Here is a 22781-nt window from a genome sequence, read left to right on the forward strand (position 1 = left end):
AGCTGTTTAATGACATTGCTGTCTCTTGGTTCTCATTCACCTGACAATGCTCCTTTTCATTCTTATCATTTTTATCATGACCCCTAACCATGGGTATTCCTCAAGGCTCAGCCCTGGACCCTCTCCTTTTCTCTCATTATCCTATATTATACTAGTTGGTTGATTCTTGTCCTTCATTATGGAAAAAGACCAAAACATCAACATGTTAGAGTCTTGTGCTCGCTTCGGCAGCACACGTACTAAAATGGGAATATGTTAGAGTCTTGCAATATGTCTGACTATGGCTAATTAGACCAATAAAAGTTTGGAATGCTCTACTACAGGTTGTACACAAAGAGTCCATGGGAATACCTGGGTTGGGGTCTCTAAACTTACACATCTCCTACTTCCTTTGGGCTATTTCCATTCTGCTTTGTTCATAGAAAGCCTCTCTGATGAGGGTAGGCCATGCTGGGTGGTCCTGTACCAGTATCTCCCAGGCTGCACAATCAATTCCAAAGTCTTTTTTAAAAATTCATTTTAATTAATTAATTTTTATAGGTTTTTGCAAGGCAACGGGGTTAAGTGACTTGCCCAAGGCCACACAGCTAGGTAATTATTAAGTGTCTGAGGCCAGATTTGAACTCAGGTACTCCTGACTCCAGGCCCGGTGCTCTATCCACTGTGCCACCTAGCCACCTCAGTTCCAAAGTTCTTAAGCAAGACCTTCAGAGTGCCCTTGTATCTCTTTCTGATCCCATTGTGAGTTTTATAGTCTCTAGATCCTTATTTTTTCTTTCTTGTTCCTCTCTCTCTCTCTCTCTCTAACCCCTCCCCCATTTCTCATTAGTTTTCATGGGTTAAATGATCATTTCGATGTAGATTACCTACTCTCATTTCTAAATATCTAGCCCCATCACTCCCTGCCCCCCAGTCCTATATCATTAGTTAAGGCAACTGCGTTCTGGAAAATCAAAATTATATTCCAGTGACATCCCAACCTGATTTTCAGTTGTGATTCCACTGAGTACTACTTGTGTGACCCTGGGCAAGTCATTTAACTCTGTGGCCTCAGCTTCCTCATCTGTCAAATGAACTGGAGAAGGAAATGGCAAATCACTCCAATATCTTTGCTAAGAAATTGGGCCTATGAAGAATCAGACTGAAATAGATGAATAGCAACAATTTATATCCGAAATAGAACACATTACCTTTCCCCCCGAAATGCAACCCTTTTCCAGTCTTCCTTATTATCTGTCCAGAGTACCCATTTGTCCCAGCTCTTAGGTTCTCAAACTCTTGATCATCTTTAACCCTTCTCTCACACAAAGCCATGTACCCAATCAATTGCCACACTTGTGGTCCCAAGTCTTCACAAAATCTGTTGCATCAGTCACCTTCTCAGCAGTCACCTTTACTACCATTCTGGCTTAGCCTCTCCTCATCTCTCTCCCAGACTTTTAAAATGACCTCTTAACAGGAGGTATCTTCAAGTCTCTCCCCTCTCCACTCAGTTCCTCAAACATATTCTCCTAAAGCACAGGTCTGACCATTTCACTCCCCTAATTAATAGATACCAGTGATGCCCTATGACCTTTAGGATCAAATATCAATTCCCCTGTCTGATTTTGTCGCTGCTGTTGTTTTGCTAGGCAGTGGTATTAAGTGACTTTCCCAAGGCCACATAGCTAGGTAATTATTAAGTGTCTGAGGCCGCATTTGAACTCAGGTCCTCCTGACTCCAGGGTTGGGGCCGTACATACACCACCACCTAGCTGCTCCCACCCCATCTGATTTTTAAAACCCTTTATGACCTGGTTCCAACACACTTTTGCAATGGTCTAATTGTACATCATTGTCCTTCACATACTCTTTTGATACATACTGGCTTTTTTGCTGCTTCTCACACACAACCCTTTATTTCCTGTCTTTGGATCTGATGCTGAAATGTCCTCCTTTCTCACCTTAGCCTCTATTTGGCCCTAGTTTTCTTCAGAGCTCAGCTCAAGTATTCCCTTCCTTTCAAGGATCCCTTGGATCCCTCCAGCACAGGTATCTCCCCCCACCAAACTAAATTGGATTCATTTTATATAATCTATGTACATGGATATATATATATATATATATATATATATACATATATATATATACACATATATACATTCATATGCACACACACATATATGTGTATATATTATATTATATTGCCCTTTGGTAGACTGAAAACTCTGTTCCACTTTTTAAAAATCTCTAATACAGTGCCTGTTCCAAAGCAGGCCATAAGTGAATCCTTGCTTGCTTGCTATGATATGAACTCAGGACCCCTTTCCATTCCTAGTTTCCTGGTGCAGTTTAAGGCAAACATCTGAGGGGATAAAAATTCCTTCTTTGGGGAATCAGTGCCTCCCAGTGCAATTCAAACATCCCCTTGTTTTGTCTGGTTTTATTTTGTTTTTATCTGTTGTATCTCACTGCCAATTACCATGGAGCTGGCAGCCCACTAAAACCCTCAGATTTTTTTCAGAGTGAGTGCTTTCTGGCCATGCCTTTCCCCATCCTGGAAATGTGAGATTGATTTTTTTTTTAAATTCAAATGTGAGATTTGATATTTAGCCCTATTGAATTTAAGCTTCTTCGATTCAGTCCAGTATTACGTAGCCTGCCAAGATCTATTTGGATCCCGCAACTGGCAGTTGATGCGTTAGCCTCTTGTCATCTGGCTCCTTCTCCCTACCCCACCTGGAATTGCTTTCTCTGAAGTCAATTCATTCTTTGTCTTCACAATCTTGGTATGAGACTATGAATTAGTCAACCATACCCACTTGATTAGAGAGTAAGTTGTGGGACTTATTTGTGTGATCATGGTCTGATTCACCCACTGTGTACAAAAGTAATAATAAAATTGCCTTAGCTAAGACAGAAAAATAAAAAAAAATTGAGATAGTTAATTTGTTGGCACTGGCAATCTCCTTAATGACAACATTTCATAGGCTCTTGACCTCTCTGCAGCATCTGGCAATGCTGACCATTAGGCATCTTTCTCTACTCCTTCAGAGGTATCACACTCTTTTTTGGTTCTCCTTCCATCTCTAATTGCACTGTTTCATCATCTTCCTAGCCCTGAAGGGTGAGTATCTTCAGTTATCTTTCCTACTCTTTCAGCTAGGTGTTCTAGTTTGTAAAAGACTACCAGAATTCAAATCTAAGACACTTTTTTTTGGTAAGGCAAATGGGGTTAAGTGGCTTGCCCAAGGCCACTCGGCTAGATAATTATTAAGTGTCTGAGGTCACATTTGAACTCAGTTTCTCCTAACTCCAGGGCCAGTGCTCTATCCACTGCACCACCTAGCCACCCTAAATCTAAGACTAGCTGTAAGTCAGTTAGCATTTGCCTGCCTCAGTTTTCTGAAACCTATAAAATGGGTAATAATCTCCCAAGATTGTGGTGAGGAACAAATTAGATGATATTTGGGCTTTTTTTTTTTTAGATTTTTGCAAAGCAATGGGGTTAAGTGGCTTGCCCAAGGTCACACAGCTAGGTAATTATTAAGTGTCTGCGGTCACATTTGAACTCAGGTCCTCCTGACTCCAGGGCTGGTGCTCTATCTACTGTACCACCTAGTCACCCTAGGTGATATTTGTAAAGTTCTTATCTCCATCCAGAGGAAGAAAAAAACCCCCAAAATTAAAACAAAAAAAACCCCCTCAGAATCCAATGAACACTATAAAAATGATTTCTTATGTATCTCTTTCCCTTAATCCTAATTCCTCATACCAAAAATGACTAAATTGTAAACATGTTTATCAAAAATATGTATGTACAATGTTAATCTGACTGCTCACCACTGAGGGGAGGGGGGCGGGAAGGGAGGATGGAAGGAAATTTTGTAACTTAAAAATATACATATGCATATGAAGGAATGTTAAAAAAATAAAATGGTTGAACTTTTGGGAAAAAATAGGTGTTTAAGAAATGTTTGTTTCTTTCTTATTTCCTTCACAGGTGGGGCGGAGGGGATTGTGTTTTCAGGAGTCCTGACCTTTGCCTTGTCAATGAATTCTGATGACCCTGGAAGAGAGAGTGAGGCTGGTGGCACAGCCCTGCCTCATGTAAACCCAGTTCACTTTCAAGTCAAGACAACACCCTTCTGATGTCATTGGTCCTCTTTTAGAATGAAGGACAAATTATAGCACTGTTTTCCCAGAGGGTTAATTTTGACACAGTGATCGCACTAGGGGAACAGGGATTTCAAAATTTTCATCTCCAGTCCTTGGACCTTCTATGAACTGCATTGGAGTTCTGTTCCTCCAGTCGGATTCTTGAACCCTGATGTCCTAGGGACCCTTTGGACTCATCATACCTCTAACTGAACTATTCTCTGGAATCCTGATCACTGGAAATTAAAAGTTTCAATTCTCACCTCTTGGTGAGGTCCTGGAGCCTAAGTGACCCTACCAGATTATGGCTGCCCCTGTCAAGAGTCCAACGTCAATGCTTTTCAACTCCCCCCCCATGTCCCCTCTTCCCGGTAAGATGATTGAGGTGTTAGCACACCTCTGAGATCTCACACAGCTACCTAGTACTCAGTGCTCTCACACCTTCTGGGGATCACACCTCTCCTCCAGACCCAGGGTTATCACACCTAAGGGTTATCACACTGGAGCCATAGAACACACAGGGCTATCACACCTGTACTTAACACAGTGTCCTCACACCTCTGCAGAGCTCCTGGGCTATTTGATTTCATGAGCAGTTATTTTTTTTTTCAATTTTCTTTTCTCAATTTGACTGTCACAAGCAAACATTTCAAAGTACCGAGAATAAAAAAGAGGGTGGTCCACGAATCTGGGAACTTCTGTGGACAGCTTTTTGAAAAGTACATATTATACACAAAAAGATATGTGTATAATTTAAGATATCCTAGCCGTCTGGCTCAGGGCAGACCACTTCATCACTCTAGACTGAAAAATTCTTGAAAATTCCAAGTTGTAGAGACAAGATGCTATCTGACTAGGGAGGGCATTTTTTTAGCTGGTGCTTCTTTATGCCAATGAAATTACAGGACTGGTCTCTCCTCCTGTGATATTTTATAAAATAGTAGCAATCTTGTGTCCTTTTTTCTGAATTTCAGGTTTCTTCTGTGTTTTAAAATGTTCTGTTGATCTCTCCCCCTCTCTCATAGTAGGTGCTGAATAAATATTTCCTTCCTTTCTCACTCTTTCCTACCTTCCTTCTCCCTTCTTTTGTTTTCCTCCTTCCTTCCTTCCTTCTCTCTTTCTTTCTCTCCTTTCTTTTCCCTCCCTCCTTCCCTCCCTTCCTCCCTCCCTCCCTCCCTCCCTTCCTTCCTTCCTTCCTTCCTTCCTTCCTTCCTTCCTTCCTTCCTTCCTTCCTTCCTTCCTTCCTTCCTTCCTTCCTTCCTTCCTTCCTTCCTTCTTTCCTTCCTTCCTTTCCTCTTTCTCTCTTTTCTCAACTCTGCCACTATCCCCAAATAAAACCCTTCCCTGCATTTATTAATTACTGCATTATTTAATGCTCAATGTGAGAGTCAGAGTGGACTAATGCTTAGGAGTTAGAAAGACCTGGACTCAAATCTTGCCTTTGAATTGGACTAACAGAAACCTAAGCATGGACAGATCACTAAATATCTCAGTGACCCAGGCAACTTAATCAAGCTACCAGTTGCAGATGGATGGCCAATCTGCATTCATGGAGGAAACTTTCACACTGGAAAGCAGCTCTCTACAGTGAGGAAAGCCCAGGTTCTAAGCTCCCCAAATGTGCAAGGGACACACATCTTCACAAATTGCTTTGAAGTTTAATTAGGTTCATAAAATTATGGACTGGAAGCTGGAAGAGATTTCAGACTTACTGGACAGAAGAAGAAACCAGAGACTTGTCTAAAGCCCCATGGCTAAGACTGGAACATCGTATCTTCTAACTACAAGTCAAATACTCTTTGTACTGCAAATGGAAACGTTTTAAAAAAGCCTTATTGGTGTCTTTTGTCCCCTGGGATGAATCATTCCTTGTTTCTTGGAAAAACAATGAACCAAAAGCATCTGATTCACAAAAATACTTAGCCCATTCTGTCTAATAGTCCCTCACCTTTCTGACTACTATGAAACATTTTGTAAGTGGCTACTATGTGAAGAATACTGGCTTTGGGTCTGGGGATAAAAGACAAGAAAGGACCTCTGGGGTTCACAGTCTGATCAGGGACAAGCTATAATCAATGATGCAGGTAGTGATAAATAATGACTGATATTCATGTAACTTTGAGGTTTACAAAGTGGTTACATATGTTATCTCAATTGATCTCCACAACAACTTTGTACTATTACTATCCATATTTTACAGTTGAGGAAACTGAGGGAGACAGATGTTAATTGACTTGTCCAGGGTCACACAACTAGCAAATGTCTTAAGTCAAATTTGAACTTGGGTCTTCCTGACTCTAGGTTCTCAATATTCTATCCACTGAGACATCTGGCTGCCTAGTACTGTGTATTATAGTCAAGTAATCATATAAAAATAATAGCCAGCATCTACATAGCACTTTATGATTTGCAAAGTACATTAAACATTCTTATTTTATCAATTCAAAAGCAAAAGTCCAGGGGGTGGCTAGGTGGTGCAGTGGATAGAGCACCGGCCCTGGAGTCAGGAATCCCTGAGTTCAAATCTGACCTCAGAAACTTAATAATTACTTAGCTGTGTAGCCTTGGGCAAGCCACTTAACCCCACTGCCTTGCAAAAACCTAAACAAAAGCCCCCCAAACCCACATGTCTTCATCAAAAGTAAAAGTCCAGTATGTGAAGTTCAAACAGGCAGGTTCATCTCTGATTAGATGAGAATATACATGGTTTGCTGGAGGAGGGGTTTATGAAAGGCAGGATTTCATCAGGTGAAGAAAGAGGAGGAAGGAGGGAGGACATTCTAGGCAGAGGAAACAGGGTGAGCAAAAGTATGGAGGTGAGAAAGTGCCAGATGTGTTGGTGGGGCTCAGATACATCTAGTTTAACTGGACCATTGAGTGCATGGGATTAGACTAGAATAGAGGGTAGGGTGTGCCAGGCTGTAGTGCACATGAATACTATTCAAGGAAGTCTAGTGTTTGCTTAGGAAGCAGCAGAGAGGCAAGAAGGCCCTCAAGTGGGGGAGTGACCTGGATAGTCTGTCCATAAACATTCAGCCAACATTTATGTCCCAGGCAATGTGCTGAACCCCAAAGATGAAAGAAAGGGAACAGTTCCTTTCCTCACAGTCTAATGGGAGAGGAAAAAATATACATCTATATGCATACATGATCTATCTATCTATCTATCCATTTGTCTGTCCATCTAGCTACTAAATTTTGGTCATCTATCTAATCTTTTTGACTGTCTGTTTTTCCATCTGTCATCTGTCTATCCATCTATTCTGTATACCATTGATAGTTCCCTCCCTCCCTTCCTCTCTCTATCAATCTGTCCATTTGTCTGTCCATCTGTCTACTATCTTTTTGTACATTTTTCTAATCTTTTTGTCTATTCATCTATCCTGTATGCCAATAGTTCCCTTCTTCCATCTCTCTCTCTCATCTGCCTATATAATGTCTGCCCATGTCTATCTATCTGATCTTTTGTTCATCTGCCTATCAAGCAATCCATCTGTCCTACCATCCATACCTCCCCTTCTCCCTAGTTATCTTCTATCTAATGTTTTTGTACATATTTTTGTCCATGTCTATCTACCCATCTATCCTATCTACTACCCACACCTGCCATCCTCCCTCTCTCCCTCTGTATGTCTGTCTATCTAATCTTTGTCCATCTCCCCATCTATCCAGTCTTTGTGCCCTTCTATCCATTTATCTATCCATCCATCCATCCATTTGTCTGTCTGGGGGGGGTAATTTACAGGTAATCTCAAGAGGGAAGGCCCTAAAATCAACAGAGACTGGTAAGGCTTCTTACAGACAGTGAGATTGAGGGAAACTAGGGAAGTCCAGGAAGTGTGGGGGAGAAGGGAGACTTGTCAATGAAAAAACAAGTTGAGTGATGACGTGTTCTGTGTGAATACTATAAACCACTTGAAAGCAGTGATTACCTCTCTTCTCTCTTTTTGCATCTCCAGTACTTAGGGAAGGAGGGAGCAAAAGGGATTATTAAGTATCTAACATGTGACAGGCGCTGTTTTATAAATATTTAGTTTGATCCTCACAACAACTCTGTGAGGCAGGTGCTATTATTCTTTTCATTTTATGGTGGAGGAAACTGAGGCAGACAGAGAGTAAGTAACATGCTCAGGGTCATACAATGACTTCCTGATTCCAGTTCCAACTCTTTATCCATTGCAGTAGGCACATTTCAGGGAATGTTGATTATCTGAGGAGCAGCAAGAAGACCAGGCTCCCTGGATTTCAGAGTCCACTGAGAGGAGTGAAGTACAAGAAAATGTATAAAGATTGGAAAGGGATTGGGGTATGAAGGGTTTAAATCCAAATAGATGATTTACTATTTGATCCTATAGGTAAGAGAGAGGAAGCGAAGTGGCGGTGGTGGTGGTAAGGGGGTGACATGGCCAGACCTGCATTTAAGGAGGATCACTGAATGGAGGAGGTGTAGCAGTGGGAAGAGACTTGAGGCAGGCAACCCCACCAGTGGCTACTGCAATCATCCAGGTGTGAAGCGATGAGGAGGGTGGCAGCATCAAAGAAAAGGAGGGGGCATATATGATAGATCAAACAAAGGTAGAATCAACAGCACTTGGCAACAGATTGGATCTAGGGGTGTGAGAAAGTAAAAAGTCAGAGGAAGACATCTAAGCTGAGAGTCTGGGGGCCTTGGGAGACTGATAGTGATGTCTTCATCTGTAAAACAGGAGGATTTGGAGGAAAGTTCGAGATCTGTTTAGGTTCTGTTTAGTTGGAGACAAACAATAATTTGAAATGTTCACTAGGGAGCTCCCAGTGCATGCCCTCAATTTTCTTTTCTGTAAAATAGGAGAAATGGGAGTGGGAGAGGGGGAAGCCATGGGAGGCTTGTGAAGAGAGGAAAAGATTTGGAGGTGCCACTGCAGAGAGAGGGAGAGTCAGTTGATTAAGGGGTTAGAGGATTGCCCAGAAGCAGTGAGGGCCCAATTGAGGTCGTGTAGTGGATCCAGTCCGATCCTGTACGAGTAACTATGATGTGCTTCACCTGTACTTAGCAGCACATGTGTAGGAGGCAAAGAAGGAATGGGAGGAGGGATCCGAGGCTGAGACTTAGCAGGGTGCAATCAGTGAAATAAGGGAGTGAGGGAGTGAAGAAAATAGGACAGTGTAGAGTTGGGTTGGATTGGTTCACCAACATGTCAAGAGAGGGAAAAAGGTAAAGAGTGGTCTGCGAGGGGGGTGGAGGAACCAAGAGATTGGAGGTCATGGTAAGGGTGAAGAGTTACGTAAAGGAAGACAGAGGATGAGGTAAAAAGCCAATTGCTTATGAGCTAGATAAGGGGGTTTTGGAATTCTTGAACATGGACATAGCACATTGGGGGATGATGACAAGATCAAAGGTTCTGACCATCCTTGTGTTTTACCAAGGTGGAAAGTAGGTTCTTGCTAAGGGTTGCAGTAGTAGGTTGAGGAACTGAGTTGTTAGGGTGTTTGAGTCAAGATATACAGTCAAGTTCCTAGGATGAGGACAATGGATAGAGTGCCGGGCCTGGAGTCAAGAAGACCTGAGTTCAAATTTGGCCTCAGACACTTAGTAGAAATGTGATCCTGGGTCAGTCACTTAACCCTGTTTGCCTCAGCTTTCTCATCTATAAAAAGGAGCTGGAGAGGGAAATATTAAATCACTATAGTATTTTAGCCAAGAAAACCCCCAAAACAATCACAAAAAGTAAGACATAACTGAAAAACAACTAAAAAACAAAAAAAAATGATGGCAGAAGTTGGGGAAGAAAGAGTAAGGTGAAATCATTCAAGGAAGGAAGAAGAATGACTGGGAGGTCTGTGGATAGATACATGGATTTTGACTGGGTGTCAATGAAAAACATGAACCTCAAAGGAGAAGTCATTGAGAGATGGAGGCAGCTTTAGACCCCCTTTTTTTTTCCAGGGGACCTGGCTTGACCAGGCAATGGGATGGGCTTAGCCATTCCCACCCTTTCACTGAGTGGGAATCAGTATATTCTCCCTTTCCTTTTCCTTTTCTTTTTTCCTTTTCCCTGTTCTTTTCCTTTCCCTTCCTTTCCTTTTCCTTTTCCCTTTCCTTTCCTTTTTCCTTTCTCCTTTCCTTTTTCCTTTTTCCTTTCCTTTCCTTTCCTTTCCTTTCCTTTCCTTTCCTTTCCTTTCCTTTCCTTTCCTTTCCTTTCCTTTCCTTTCCTTTCCTTTCCTTTCCTTTCCTTTCCTTTCCTTTCCTTTCCTTTCCTTTCCTTATCCTTATCCTTTCCTTCTTTCCTTTCTCCTCTCTCTCTCTCTCTCTCTCTCTCTCTCTCTCTCTCTCTCTCTCTCTCTCTCTCTCTCTCCTCCTTTCTCCCTTTCTCCCCTCTTCTTTTCATTTCCCTACTCTGGACATTTTCTCTGACTGTGTCCCAGACCTGGAATGCTCTCCCCTCCTCTGCATCAAGTACTTATCTCCCTAGTTTCCCGTAAGTTCCGACTAAAATGCCACCATCTACAAGAAGCTTTCCCTAACCACTCATAATTCCAGTGCATCTCCTCTTTTCATTATTTCCTATGTATACTGTATATAACTTGCTTTGTTCCGATGTTCACGTTGTCTCCCAGCGTGAACTCCCTGAGGGCAAGGACTCTCTTTTGCTTTTTCTTTGGATCTACAGAAGGTGCTTAGCAAAGGTTTGCTGGAGGATAGAGTGGCTCCTTTATCTGTAGCACTGACTGTGCCACTCCAGGGCATTTTGTGTCCCTGCTCTGTTGCACACCAACTTCTCTTTCAGTATCACCCAAGGCACCTTTGTGGCTGAGTGAGGTGACTTCAGGACATGAAGTCAGGGAGTCCTGTATCCAAAACCCAACCTCAACTCTTGCTGGCTGTGTGTCCTTAAACAAGTTACCTCCTTTCTCTAAGCCTCAACCTCTTCATCTGTAACATGAGGCTAATAAGAACTATAGGGTCAGCCTCATGCAGGTTGTTCGTCCACCCAAAATATTGTGCCTCTCCAAGCTCAAAGGGCCTGGAGGTGGAGGGACCTCAGTAGTTATCGATCTGGAAAAGATTCCCATCACAGCCCAGCTAACAATTGGGTGGTCAATCCCTGCTCCAAGCCCTCCTCCCAAGAGAGGCTAGTTGCTACCGCCCAAGGCTGTCCATTCCTCCCTGGCAAGAGCTCTCTTTCTTAGGACATGTCTTCTGACTTCAAGCCCAAATCTGCTTCCCCCACCCCAGTTATTCCTGGTTCTGCCCTTGGGGGCTAAGAAGGACCCACACTCTTCATCATGAAGGATCTCTTCAAATACTAGCATGAAATCATGTTACCCCTCAGCCTGGTCTTCTCCAGGCTTAAAAATTCCCTGTTCCTTCAAGAGATCCTCCTATGGAAGGAACTTGAGGGTTTCTTTATGATTGCCCTAGGAACCTTATCTGTGTTAATACATCTGTTGTTATTATTTGGATAATCAATCAATGGAGCAAATGTCAAAGGAAGTGTTATAAAGATCTCTGAGAATTTCAAAGCATCACATGAAAGCAAATTATAATTACTCCAAACCTCCTAGGACACTTCACACTGACATGCTGCTGACACTCACGACCTATGTGGCCCTGTACTGTCCTTGTGACCATTCTTTGCCTCAGTTTTTCATCTTTCAAGAGAGGGTGTTGGTTTCTGAGGTCCTTCCAGTTTTAAATCCATGATTCCATAAACTTTGTTATAAATTCAGAACAAAACGTTTAGCTAATAGTTGGGGGAGATGGGTGGGCATCCAGGGCCAAGGAGATGTCCCATAACTCCCAAGCCCCATTTATCCATCACCCACCTCTCATCCTTGGCATTGCTACCCACTTACAGCCCAGTGACTCAGTTATACATCACCTTGGGATCATAAATGTAGGCTCCTACTAGCCTTCTTTGGACACACACACACACACACACACACACATGCCTACTGTCATTGGAGAGCTTTTGCATATTTTTCTAATCTTCCAGCTATATGACTCCCCTACTCAAACATTTTTGATGGCTCCCTAGGGCCTCTGCCTGGTATTTCAAGGCTCCCTGCTTCTTTGCTGATCCTATTTCCTGCTACACCCTTTCTTGCATTCCACATGAGTCAACCTGGCCTGCTAACTCTGCCTCCTACACGCTGCCATTCCATCTCCTGCCTCTCCCCCTCCACCTGTATCTAACAATTTATCTACATATTTCACCCCACTCCCTCCCAATGGAATGTATGTTCCTGAAGGCAGGGCCTCTTTCTTTTTTTCTTTTTTTTTTCTTTTTTTGGTCCCAAGGGGTCCCAGTCGGCACTTAATAGATATTGGGAGAATTGAATTGGATTGGATATCCACTTGGGATATCAGGGTTCCTATCTGTCTACTTCTGAAGCCACGCCCACAGACCCCATCTCCATTGTTCAACTCTCACTCTAGCATTACCTCACACCAACCAACCTAGGCCAGTCCGGAAGAAACCACACCTCCAGTGTTATCATGGACAGGGCTTAGAGCAACTCGAGGCAAAGTCATCACAAGTCATCTTCATTTTGACGCTATCTCAGGACCTTTCTTCTTCCACCATTAATGCATTTCTTCTCACTCTCTCACTTCATTATTGTATCTCCTCTCACTCCATCGTTAAAAGAGGTCCCCTCATTCTATTGTTATCACAAATCCCTATCATTCCATCACATCCCTTCTCATACCATAATTAAAGCAGGCCCCCTCATTACATCATTATCACATCCTCTCTCATTTTTTATTTCCCTTTACTCCCAATTACACAAACTCCTTTTATTCCATTATAACATTCTATCCCCCGTCACTCCATTTTAAAAGTAGGTCCCATCACCTCAATAGCAGCACAAACTCCCTCACTCCTTCTTGATGACAAGTTTCTATGAGTAAAACAAGGCTCCTGATTAAAAATGACCATATGTCCTCTTCAGTCCCACACAAGCCCCACTGTTCTCTCTCTCATTTTCATCCCCCTCCCTCCATCATTAAAACAGATTCCCTTATGTTAACAATTCTCTGGCACGTCCTCTAGTCCAACTTTATCCAGGGTCCCCCTAGACTCCAACATTGTTGCATCTTTCAATGGAGACGGAGAGGCAGCAAAGTCATAGCAGACAGTTCCTGATTTGGAGCTAGGAAGAATTGGGTTCAAATTCTGTCCCAGACATTTGCTAGCTGTGTGACGCTGATTAGTTTAGGCTTCTTGGCCTCAGTTTCTTCAAGGGGAAAATGAGGTGATTGGACTAGATGTGACCTGAGATTCTTTCCAGCTCTAAGCCCATGATTTGCATTCACTTCTCATCCATGCTTGTTTGCTACTTCTCTGGCCTATTAGAAGACCATATTCTCTGTCTCACTGCCACCTGGGTACAGATCTTTTTATAGACCTTTGCCTCCACCATTAACTAGGCTCCTTCCTTCCAAGATCATCACAGCCAAACTCTTCTGCTTCACATCATCTACTTCATGTCTCATTCCCTCATTAGCGATGGGGTCCCTCATTTCATCATTGCCATTTCAAATTCCTTCACCCCCCCATTCCTCCATGTCATTATCATCATAGGTCCCTCTCATTCCATCATCATTGCCTCAGATTCCTATACTCCAATGTTAACATGGGGAGATGATCTCTCTTGACTCTCCCTCATTCTCACATTATAACAGGTTCTCCTCACTATCCATCTCTAATACCCCTACAGGTATATCTACATTTTTATTTCTCTCTCTCACATTTTATGTATTCCAAGGCTTGATGATCCTTCATTTCTACAACAGTCATATCCTTTTTTTTATTATCCTCATCATTCTCTCCCTCTTTACCCTAATATTATTACCAAAGGCCCCTTCCCCCCATGGTCCCTCTCACTACCTGTCCCAACCCATTCATATTTTCTCCTCCCTCCCAACATTCTCCAAGCACCCCTTATGCTAAGTGATTTCACCCTTACTCCAGTACTATCTCACATGATCCCCATCCTGAACCAAATAACCCTGAGGATACAATTTAACTCTGAAGCTAAGATTCCTGGATCCTTTACTCCATTATTAACAGAGTCCCTGCAATCTGAGTCTCCCTCCTTTGTGATGGTTTGCCACCTCCCTCTAACACGATCTTGGATCTGCTTTGTCCAGTGTTATCAATCCATCTTTTCTTATTCCATAGTTAAAACAACCTTGACCCCATGCTGTAATGATCATGGGTCCTACTTAACTCATGAATTCCCCTACCTCCCAATACTATGGCAGGCTTCCCTCAATGTGACATTAGTATGGTGACTTCCTCTGTCACTCCAGGATCACAACATCTCTGTAGGAGATGATCTCTATGATGGCAATGACTCTAAATCTTTACCCTAGTATTTTATTTTACTTAGTATTATCATATTCTTACCTCCTCTTACTCCATCACTGTCACCATTTTATTTAACATCAGCATATCTCCTTTCCTGCAAATATCACTGGAAGCCCATTCACTCTCATATAATCCAAACTTGCTTGGTTCATCATTATTCCATGCCTGAAGGTCTCATAGATCCTCTTTCACTCCTGAATTAAAGCAGGCCCCATCATCCCAAAGTTATTATCCCATTTTGCTTCAACATAAAAACAGGTCCCTTCACAACCTTCTTACAAATCTCACTCTCTTTTCTGTTCTACCATCATCACAGGTCCCAGCTGATCCCAGAATTATCACATTCTCATATCATGATCACATCTCCCTGCCTCATCATGACCATGCTTCTTCTGATTCCATTGCTGACACCTCTTCACCCAACATATCACATGTCCCCCCTATCTATCCCATCATTATATCCTCTACCATTCAGTCATTATCTAAGGTCTACCTCACTTTAACAATACATTAAGTCCCCTGAATAAATAACTAAAACAGGTCTCCTAAAGCCATAAGAAACAGGTACCCTAAATCTATCATTAAAACAGACCCCCTAAATCTATAATTAAAACCAATACACTAAATCCATAGTTAAAATAGATTTCTTCACTCTTTCATTATCCCATCTATCCTTCTTACTCCACTACTATCACAGGCTCTTTCTAAGTTCCCTCATTTCATCACTATTATATTCCTCCCAAATTCAATATGAAAAGAGTCATACCACCAAACTGATATCATATTAATGTCTTCATTATCACCCTCCCATTATGCTAGCCTTATTAAAGAACTTTTATCACCAACATTATCTTGTCCACTCTCACTTGATCATTAAAACAAAGCCCCTCCCATTCCCATATTAATGTACTCTCTTTACTGTGATATTATCAAAGCCTCATCATTTCAACATTATTTCAGTGCTGGCCTAGATGATTTTTGTGATTCCTTTAAAGTCCTCATCATCCCTTAATTGTTATATCTCCTTCATTTCAACACGAACACATTCATTATCACTTCCATATTATCTTGGCTTCCTGTCCTTCCCCCCCTCAACTTCTGCCCAGAGGCTCAAATCCCCTCTCAATTAATCATTTAAGCAGCCCCCTCAGACCATCACTTTTTTTTTTTAGGTTTTTGCAAAGCAAATGGGGCTAAGTGGCTTGCCCAAGGCCACACAGCTAATTATTAAGTGTATGAGACTGGATTTGAACCCAGGTACTCCTGACTCCAAGGCCGGTGCTTCATCCACTACGCCACCTAGTCGCCTCTTAGACCATCACTTTCATAGGCCCTCCTTGATTACAGCTCTTCCATCACTCATTGGAATAGTTTCTTTTTATTCCATCACTATTACCCTCTGCAGATTCAAAGGAGGTAAGGGTTGGAAGGACCGTGTCATCTGGTTGAACTACTTTGACCAGAATCCCTCTATTTATAATATCCATGAAAAGTCTTTGCTTGAATATTTCTAGGGAGGGGAACTTATCCCCTCTGGAAACTCCCAATTTCACTTTGGGGTAACTTTAATGATTAGCAAGTTTTTTTCTGACATCAAACTAGCCATTTTATAACTTCTACTTAGGTTCCAACATCTGCCTGGCAAGACCAATTAGAGCAAGACTAAGGCCTCTTCCCCATGATGGACTTGGAGGCAGTCATGATGTCCTCTCTTCTGAACCAGATTCAGTATCCCTTTAAACAACCGTCACAGGATATAACTTCAGGTTCTTTTCCATCTGGGTGGCATTCCAGGGCAATGTTGGTTACCATAAGTCAATTGAATGGGGATTAGAATATATGTGGGGTTGGATCTGGGCCAGTTGGGGGAGCTGGATATTACCATAGCCCCTCTATTCCTCACTTCAGTTTATCATCACGTTTCCTGAAATGTAATGTCCATGGCTGAGTTCAAGACTTAAGGTGAGATTGGAGCAAGGCAGAGGACAGGGGGACCATATTCAAGCAGTATATATTCCTGGATGCTACTATAAATCTAAATAAGTCATCCCTCCTCCAACTGATATTTGTGAAATTGAATGTTTGGAACCAAGGGAAGGATTTTACATTTATTCTTACTAAATATCAGCTCCAGTCACCCAACTTTTTAGAACCTCATCCTTTTTGACTTCTGTGCATTCTCAGACATTGTCAATCATTCTCTTCTCTTTTAAAACTCTTTTTCCCCCTAGGTTTTTCTAGGTTCTAGAAAAAGGACAATATGCTCTTCTCTCATATATCTGACCACTTCTTATCTCCTTGGCTGGATCATCATTGGATGGTCTGTAGCCATCTTTAACTTAACATTTTTAAAATTGAACTCATTATCTTCTTCCCCAAACCAAACTTCCCAATTACCATCAAGGGTAGCATTATCCTCCGAGTCCTTCAGGCTTGAAACCTTCAGGCAAGTCATCCTTGACTTCTTACTATCTCTCTCCCCCTCTCCCCCATATCCAGTCTTCTGCTAAGGTCTGTTGATATAGTCTTTGCAACATCTTTGCAACATGTTCTCCTTTCTTCTGACACTGTGACCAACCTTGTGCATACTCTCACCTGGACTATTGCAATAGCTTGCTATTGGCTCTGCTCTCTCAAGTTTCTCTCTCTCTAGTCCATCTTTCAAATGTCAGTTTTCCTAAAATTCAGGGCTAACCCTTCTCTTACCCCATCCTCCCATTCAATAAACTCCAGGGCTCTCCATCAACACAACATCATATATAAAATCCTGTTGGGTGTTCAGAGTCCTTCATAACTTGCTTCTTACCTTTCTTGGCTTCTTACACACTAGAGGACAGTTGGTGTCACAGTGGATAGAGCACTTAGATTAGAATCAGGAAGATCTGAATTCAAATATAGCCTCAGACACTCACTAGGTCTGTGACCCTGGACATAGTCATTTAAGCTGTTTGCTTCAGTTTTCTCAACTGTAAAATGAGGAAGATGATGTTTTGTCTTTCACTCTTGAAGATGACCATGCATCAGGGAGGTGATGCCATGATAAGGACATGAATTGGATGTGAGTGAGGGGGTGCTGTGCTAAGTCACCAGTCTCACTTTCTCCTCTAGTCATCTGGATCTGTGGCCAGATAGAGATCAGGACGACTGTGGAGATGATCCTGGATGTGAGGCAGTTAATTTAAGACTTGCCCAAGGTCATACAGCTAGTCAGTGTTAAGTTTGAGCCTGGATTTGAACATAGGTTCTCCTGACTATCCACTGCATCCCTACATAAATGTTCATTTCCTTCCCTTACACTTTGCCAGGTATTTGGTTTAGTGGTCAATGATCACCTTGCTGTTCCTTGAACAAGATATTCTGTCTGGTGAGTCCATCCATTTTCTCTGTCCCGCATGCCTTATCTATGCCTTTTTGTTTCTCTGGTTTTCTTTAGGTCCCAACTAACATCCTGCCTTCTAGAGGAAGCCTTTCCAAATCCTCCTTAATTCTAGTGCTTCTCCTCTGTTGGCTATTTCCAATTTATTCTGTCTAAATATTGTACATAGTTGTTTGTATGTTGTCTCCCCCATTAGATTGTGAGCTCCTTGAAAAAAAGGAATGACTTTTGTCATGATTAGCACAGTGCCTAGTAGACAGTAGGCACTTAATATATGCTTTTTGATTGACTGTACCTTGAAGATTTGTGTCAAATTTTGGCTATGCCTGCTCTCTTTTCTTTTAGTGGTTATTGATGAGATATTTCGTGATATAGAGGCTTGTGGCTCCAATTGGGACCATCTTCCAAACAAATATGGAACCAGTCATTGGATTCAGTCATCCAATAAATTCTAAATCGATGTGACTGGACAATGTCTGCTATTGCATCTTGTCCAGGATAGTGTGAGAGACTTTGGTCAAATGCTTTGCTAACTTCTAGGTAAACTAGGTTCCCTGATCTATTTGTCTAGTAATCCTGTCAAAAAAGGAAATCAGGTTAGTCTGGCATGAGCTGGTACCTTAGTTCCCTTTCCTTCCAGCATTTCTTCCACTGCTCATTGCAATATTATCACAGATCACTGCCACATGATAGCATCGATGAGCCAGATGGCCCCAGGATTCCTTTTTTAGCTCTGATTCTGGGGTGCTCTCCAGATTTAGTTCTCTATTCTCACACCCCCCTCCTTCGTATCTCCTTGTTATAAGCTCCACTCACTCTCATGTTAGTACAGGTCCCCTTACCCCTATATTTGACACACTTCTTTGAATCACTCTGTGACTGAAGGGAACTGAAGGTCCCCTGATTACCAAGCGATAATATTCCCTTTATTCCAGCCCTCTCACTTCCCTTTCCCCTCATTATCACATTCTTAAAACAGGTCCTCTCACTCATTCAGACTTCTCATGGGGCTCCCCCATTTCCACCTTATCACACCTTTTTCACTTTACCCATCATTAAAGTAGACCTACTCACAATGTTATCATTGCCCCTCTATGTTATCACATCCATCACTGTCCCAGGCCCCCATTTTTCCTCTAGCATTACCACAGGATCCCTCCCTCCAGCAGTACCATTAGCACAGATTCCTCCCTTCCCTCCACGACCCCCCCCCCATGATCATAGACCCTGATCCCTCTCTCCTCATTCCAGGTCCCTATCATTCCAACTTGATCACTGTCCCCCTTTCCTGTCCCACAGGGATCCCAAGATCACTATGGTTTGAGGCCACACTCACCTTTAGCTGCAGCCTTCTCCTCCAGGGTGGAGATGGTCTGAGTGAAGGCATCATGCAGTCGGGCTCTCTCAGCATAATCTGGGAGGTGGGGAAGGGGAGTGTGGCAAGGGGACAGGTACTGGACCCCAGACTCCAGACCATAGGCCAGGGAAAAGAGAACTCAGTTTGGAATGAGCCATATATTTTTTGGGGGCTCTCCCAACTTTCCCTGGAGAGTGGGAGTCAGGAAGCTTTAGAGCATGCATGGGCCTTGGGAGACCCCACCTTTGTCTAGGGAAGTAACACCTAGGACTAGGGGCAGGCCTCACTACAGATGATATGGTGCTTTCTCATGTTCGCCCAGGTATCTTTTAAGTTCTGATGAAGGGAGTGAGCTGCCTGGGGAGTTGGGGGGGAGGGTCTCAATCTGACCACTGCCACTGTTTACTGCCTATCTGTGTGGCTTTGACCAAGATTTTTAAACCTCCTTAGGTCTCTGTAAGATGAGGGTACTGGCTTTGGAGGTCCTACTGGCTCTACATCAATGAGCATACGACTGCTTCAAGTTCTGTTGTCCTTTAGAAAATGGAAGAATCGGACGAGGGGTTCCCTATGGTCATCGCTGTCTCTAAATATAATGGTATCGATGACTGGGGGGCTTAGAGCATTTCTCTTCTAGTGGGGGTGGGGAAAGGGTGTCCTTTGGGTGAGATCTTTGGAACAGTAGTCACTATGAGCTAAACTGGGCTGGGGAGCTCCTCACTTATCTGGGTGTGGCTGAGGCCCTTGAAGGTCTCCATCAGTTGGACCCTACACTGGGTGCCTTGGCTGCTCTTCAGGTCTGTGAAGAGCTGGCAGACCTGCTGCCGGTCAGACTCGGAGGTGAAACAGAGTAGGCAGCCCCAGGACACTGGGAGGCTCGTCACCAGCAACCTGAGGGCCAGGCCCAAGGCCAGGGGAGCCATTTGGCTGGCCTGTGGAGACCTCGCTAGAACCATGGTCCCAGCAGGGAGAGAGGGAAGGCAGAAGAAGATGACCTTTGTGAGGTCATCAGAGAACACAGGGGAGGGGACTCAGCCCCAGGATCTACATCACTGAGGGACTCAAGTGTCCATTCCCCTGCCACTCAAGGACCTAGACATCCTGAGCCCCCCACCCCCACCTCCACCCCAACCCCTCCCGCCCCCAAGGACGAGGTGTCCTTCAGCTTGAACACCTCTCAGGGGACTCAGGGGTCCTAAGAATCCCCCAGCAGGTTCCAGAGTTGGAGGCTGGAGTTGAAGGTTAGGGCTGGAGGCTGGGGTCATCGATAAGGTCAAGGTCAGAGGGTCATGGGTACAGAGGATCCTGGCTCTTGTTCAGTTGATGGGCCGGCCTCCTGGCTCCCAAGAACCTCACCTGTGACCCTGGACGTCTTCACAGGTTAAAGGGTCTCAGGGACCGAGAGGACAGCGGGGGGGCAGGGGAGCAGAGGCAGAGAGACACCAAGACAAGGAAACACACACACACAAACACACACACACACACACACACACACACACACACACACACACACACACACACAGAGCCAGACCCAGAAAGACAGAGATGGAAATACATTGCTATTGGAAGACATGGAAGGACAGAGAGGGACGCAGAGACATCGACGCTGTCTCCCCCAGTGCCCAGATCAGGGTGAGAGGCAGGGCCCCTGGCCCATCTGGGCTGGGCCCTGCCTCAGGGCAGTCCCCCAAGCAACCCTCCCCCCAAGTCTGTGCCACCCCACCCACCCACCCCTCCCCCACCCCTCTTCCCCTCCTCCTGCGGTGTAGGGCACAGCCCGGGGAAAGCTAGTGAGCCGTACAGTTATCTCCACAGGTGTCCTTCTCAACTGTACAACCTACTACCTCAGCCCGGGCAGCGCGTGAGGTGGACAGGGCCGGGCTGGGCGGGGGCTGGACCAGGCTGGCAGGGGGGCCCCGGCGGTGATGCCAGTCCCGACACAGACCCACAGACTCGAGCTTGTGTGTGGCCGGCGCCCCGCAAGGTCGGATCTACGGGTGGGTGCCAGGCTGCAGAACGGGCCCCCCCAGGAGCCGGCTGCCTGGGCCACAACCCCTGCCCCCTCAGGGACCCAGGTGTCCTGATTCCCCAGCCCCTGCCCCTCTCAGGGAAGCAGGCTTCCTGATCCCCCTGCCCCTGCCCCCCCCTCAGGGTCCCAGGGGTCCTGATTGCCCTGCCCCACCCTCAGAGACCCAGGGGTCCTGATGCCCCCAGCCCTTGCCCCATCCGAGGAAGGAGGGAGGTGATTCTTACCCCTCTGTGTGGTGAAGGGGATGAGGAGCTCTGAGCAGGGTTGCTGTCTGGGGGTGGGGGTGGGGGGTGTCCTTACCTGTCTGGGCCTTTGGCTATCTGGCCATGCTCTTGATGTTTTCGGGGTCCTGGGCATACTGGCTTATTTAATGCCTGAGAGCAGAGAAGAGGCAGGCGGTGAAGGCTGACCCAGGGCCTCTTTTTCTCTTCGCCTTCTCTCCTTGGGGGGATTCTTTGTGTCCTCTGTCTGCCTATGTCCTCTGCTTCTCCCTCCTTCCCTCCCTCCTCCCACCTTTCTCTCCTTCTGAAGCCTACACCTTCTCTTCTGCCCCCCCCTCCTCTCTTGGCCTCTACCTCCCTCAGTGTCCATCTCTGGTCTCATGGATGGATCTGCTTCATTCTCGGAGTCTGTCTTTTTGTTTCTCTCTTTGTCGAGTTCTCTGTCTGCTTCAATCCCAAGACGGCCCTGGGCCTGGGCCTGGGCCTGGGCCTGGGCTGAGGCTCCCCTGCCTAGCTTTTCCTTTCCAGAGCCAGCCTGGGGTCCGAGGCTACCACACAGCTGCCCTGGCTTTGGGACCACCCCCCCTGGCCCTGTGCCGGCCTTGGAATCCCGGCATGCTCCGGGCCCAGGCCAGAGGAGGGGGAGGGGGAGGGAGAAAAGCCAGGGGAGAACCAGACCGTAGAGTCCCTCGGCACCCTAGGGGAAACTGAGGCTCAGGGAAGGCATGCCCCCGGACCAAGGTCACCGATCAGGACAGCCCCCAGGGGTCAGACCTCTGGCCTTGGGCCCTCTTGGGCATCTCTCTGGTTCAGAAGCTGCCTCAAAAGGGATGGCTCCCACTGTGGGCTGGGGGGGGGCAGCAAGCCTGGGTCCCCTCCCCTCCCCCGGCCCCCAGGGAGCCCCTGGGGGTCAGAGAGCAGGCCCAAACAGTCTGGCGTCATGGCAACCCGGGCTGGCGGCTGCACCGCCCCCTTAACCCCTCGAGAGCCGGACCCCAGCTGGGCTCTGGGAGGCAGAGGCTGGACCGGGTCCCGGATGGGGGGCCGGGGGCTGGGGGCGGGGGGGGGGCAGCTGAGTGATCCGGAAGCCTGGGGTCCAGACACAGAGAGCTTGGGGCTGGGGGTGGGGGGTCAGGACTCCAGGCTCCTTGAGCGAGGGAGGGAGACTGGGGGAATCCGGAGGCCTGGGGCCCCGGAGATGCCCAGGACGCCTGGGTCCCGGAGGGCCGAGGGCTGGGGGGGGGGCGGCAGATTCCTGGGTCCTAGAGGGATGGGGGGGATTGGGGGATGTGCCCCCCCAGGTCTC

The 22781-nt window shown here is 45.3% G+C and overlaps 1 protein-coding gene across 1 annotated transcript in view; it reads right to left on the minus strand.

Moving 5' to 3' along the window:
- The window catches only part of SPACA6 (sperm acrosome associated 6), a 36047-nt gene extending 15115 nt beyond the window's left edge, over positions 1 to 20932 (minus strand). The window contains exons 1-3 of the mRNA XM_074219457.1: positions 20400 to 20932; positions 19947 to 20171; positions 19205 to 19282 (exon numbers count right to left, since the gene is read on the minus strand). Of these exons, the coding sequence (XP_074075558.1) occupies positions 19205 to 19282; positions 19947 to 20171; positions 20400 to 20490 (394 nt within the window). The 5' untranslated portion in view covers positions 20491 to 20932. The remainder of the gene's footprint in view (positions 1 to 19204; positions 19283 to 19946; positions 20172 to 20399) is intronic.
- Between the last annotated feature and the right edge of the window lie 1849 nt (positions 20933 to 22781).

The sequence above is a fragment of the Macrotis lagotis genome, chromosome 1 (assembly GCF_037893015.1).
Source record: "Macrotis lagotis isolate mMagLag1 chromosome 1, bilby.v1.9.chrom.fasta, whole genome shotgun sequence".
NCBI classification, from domain to species: domain Eukaryota; kingdom Metazoa; phylum Chordata; class Mammalia; order Peramelemorphia; family Peramelidae; genus Macrotis; species Macrotis lagotis.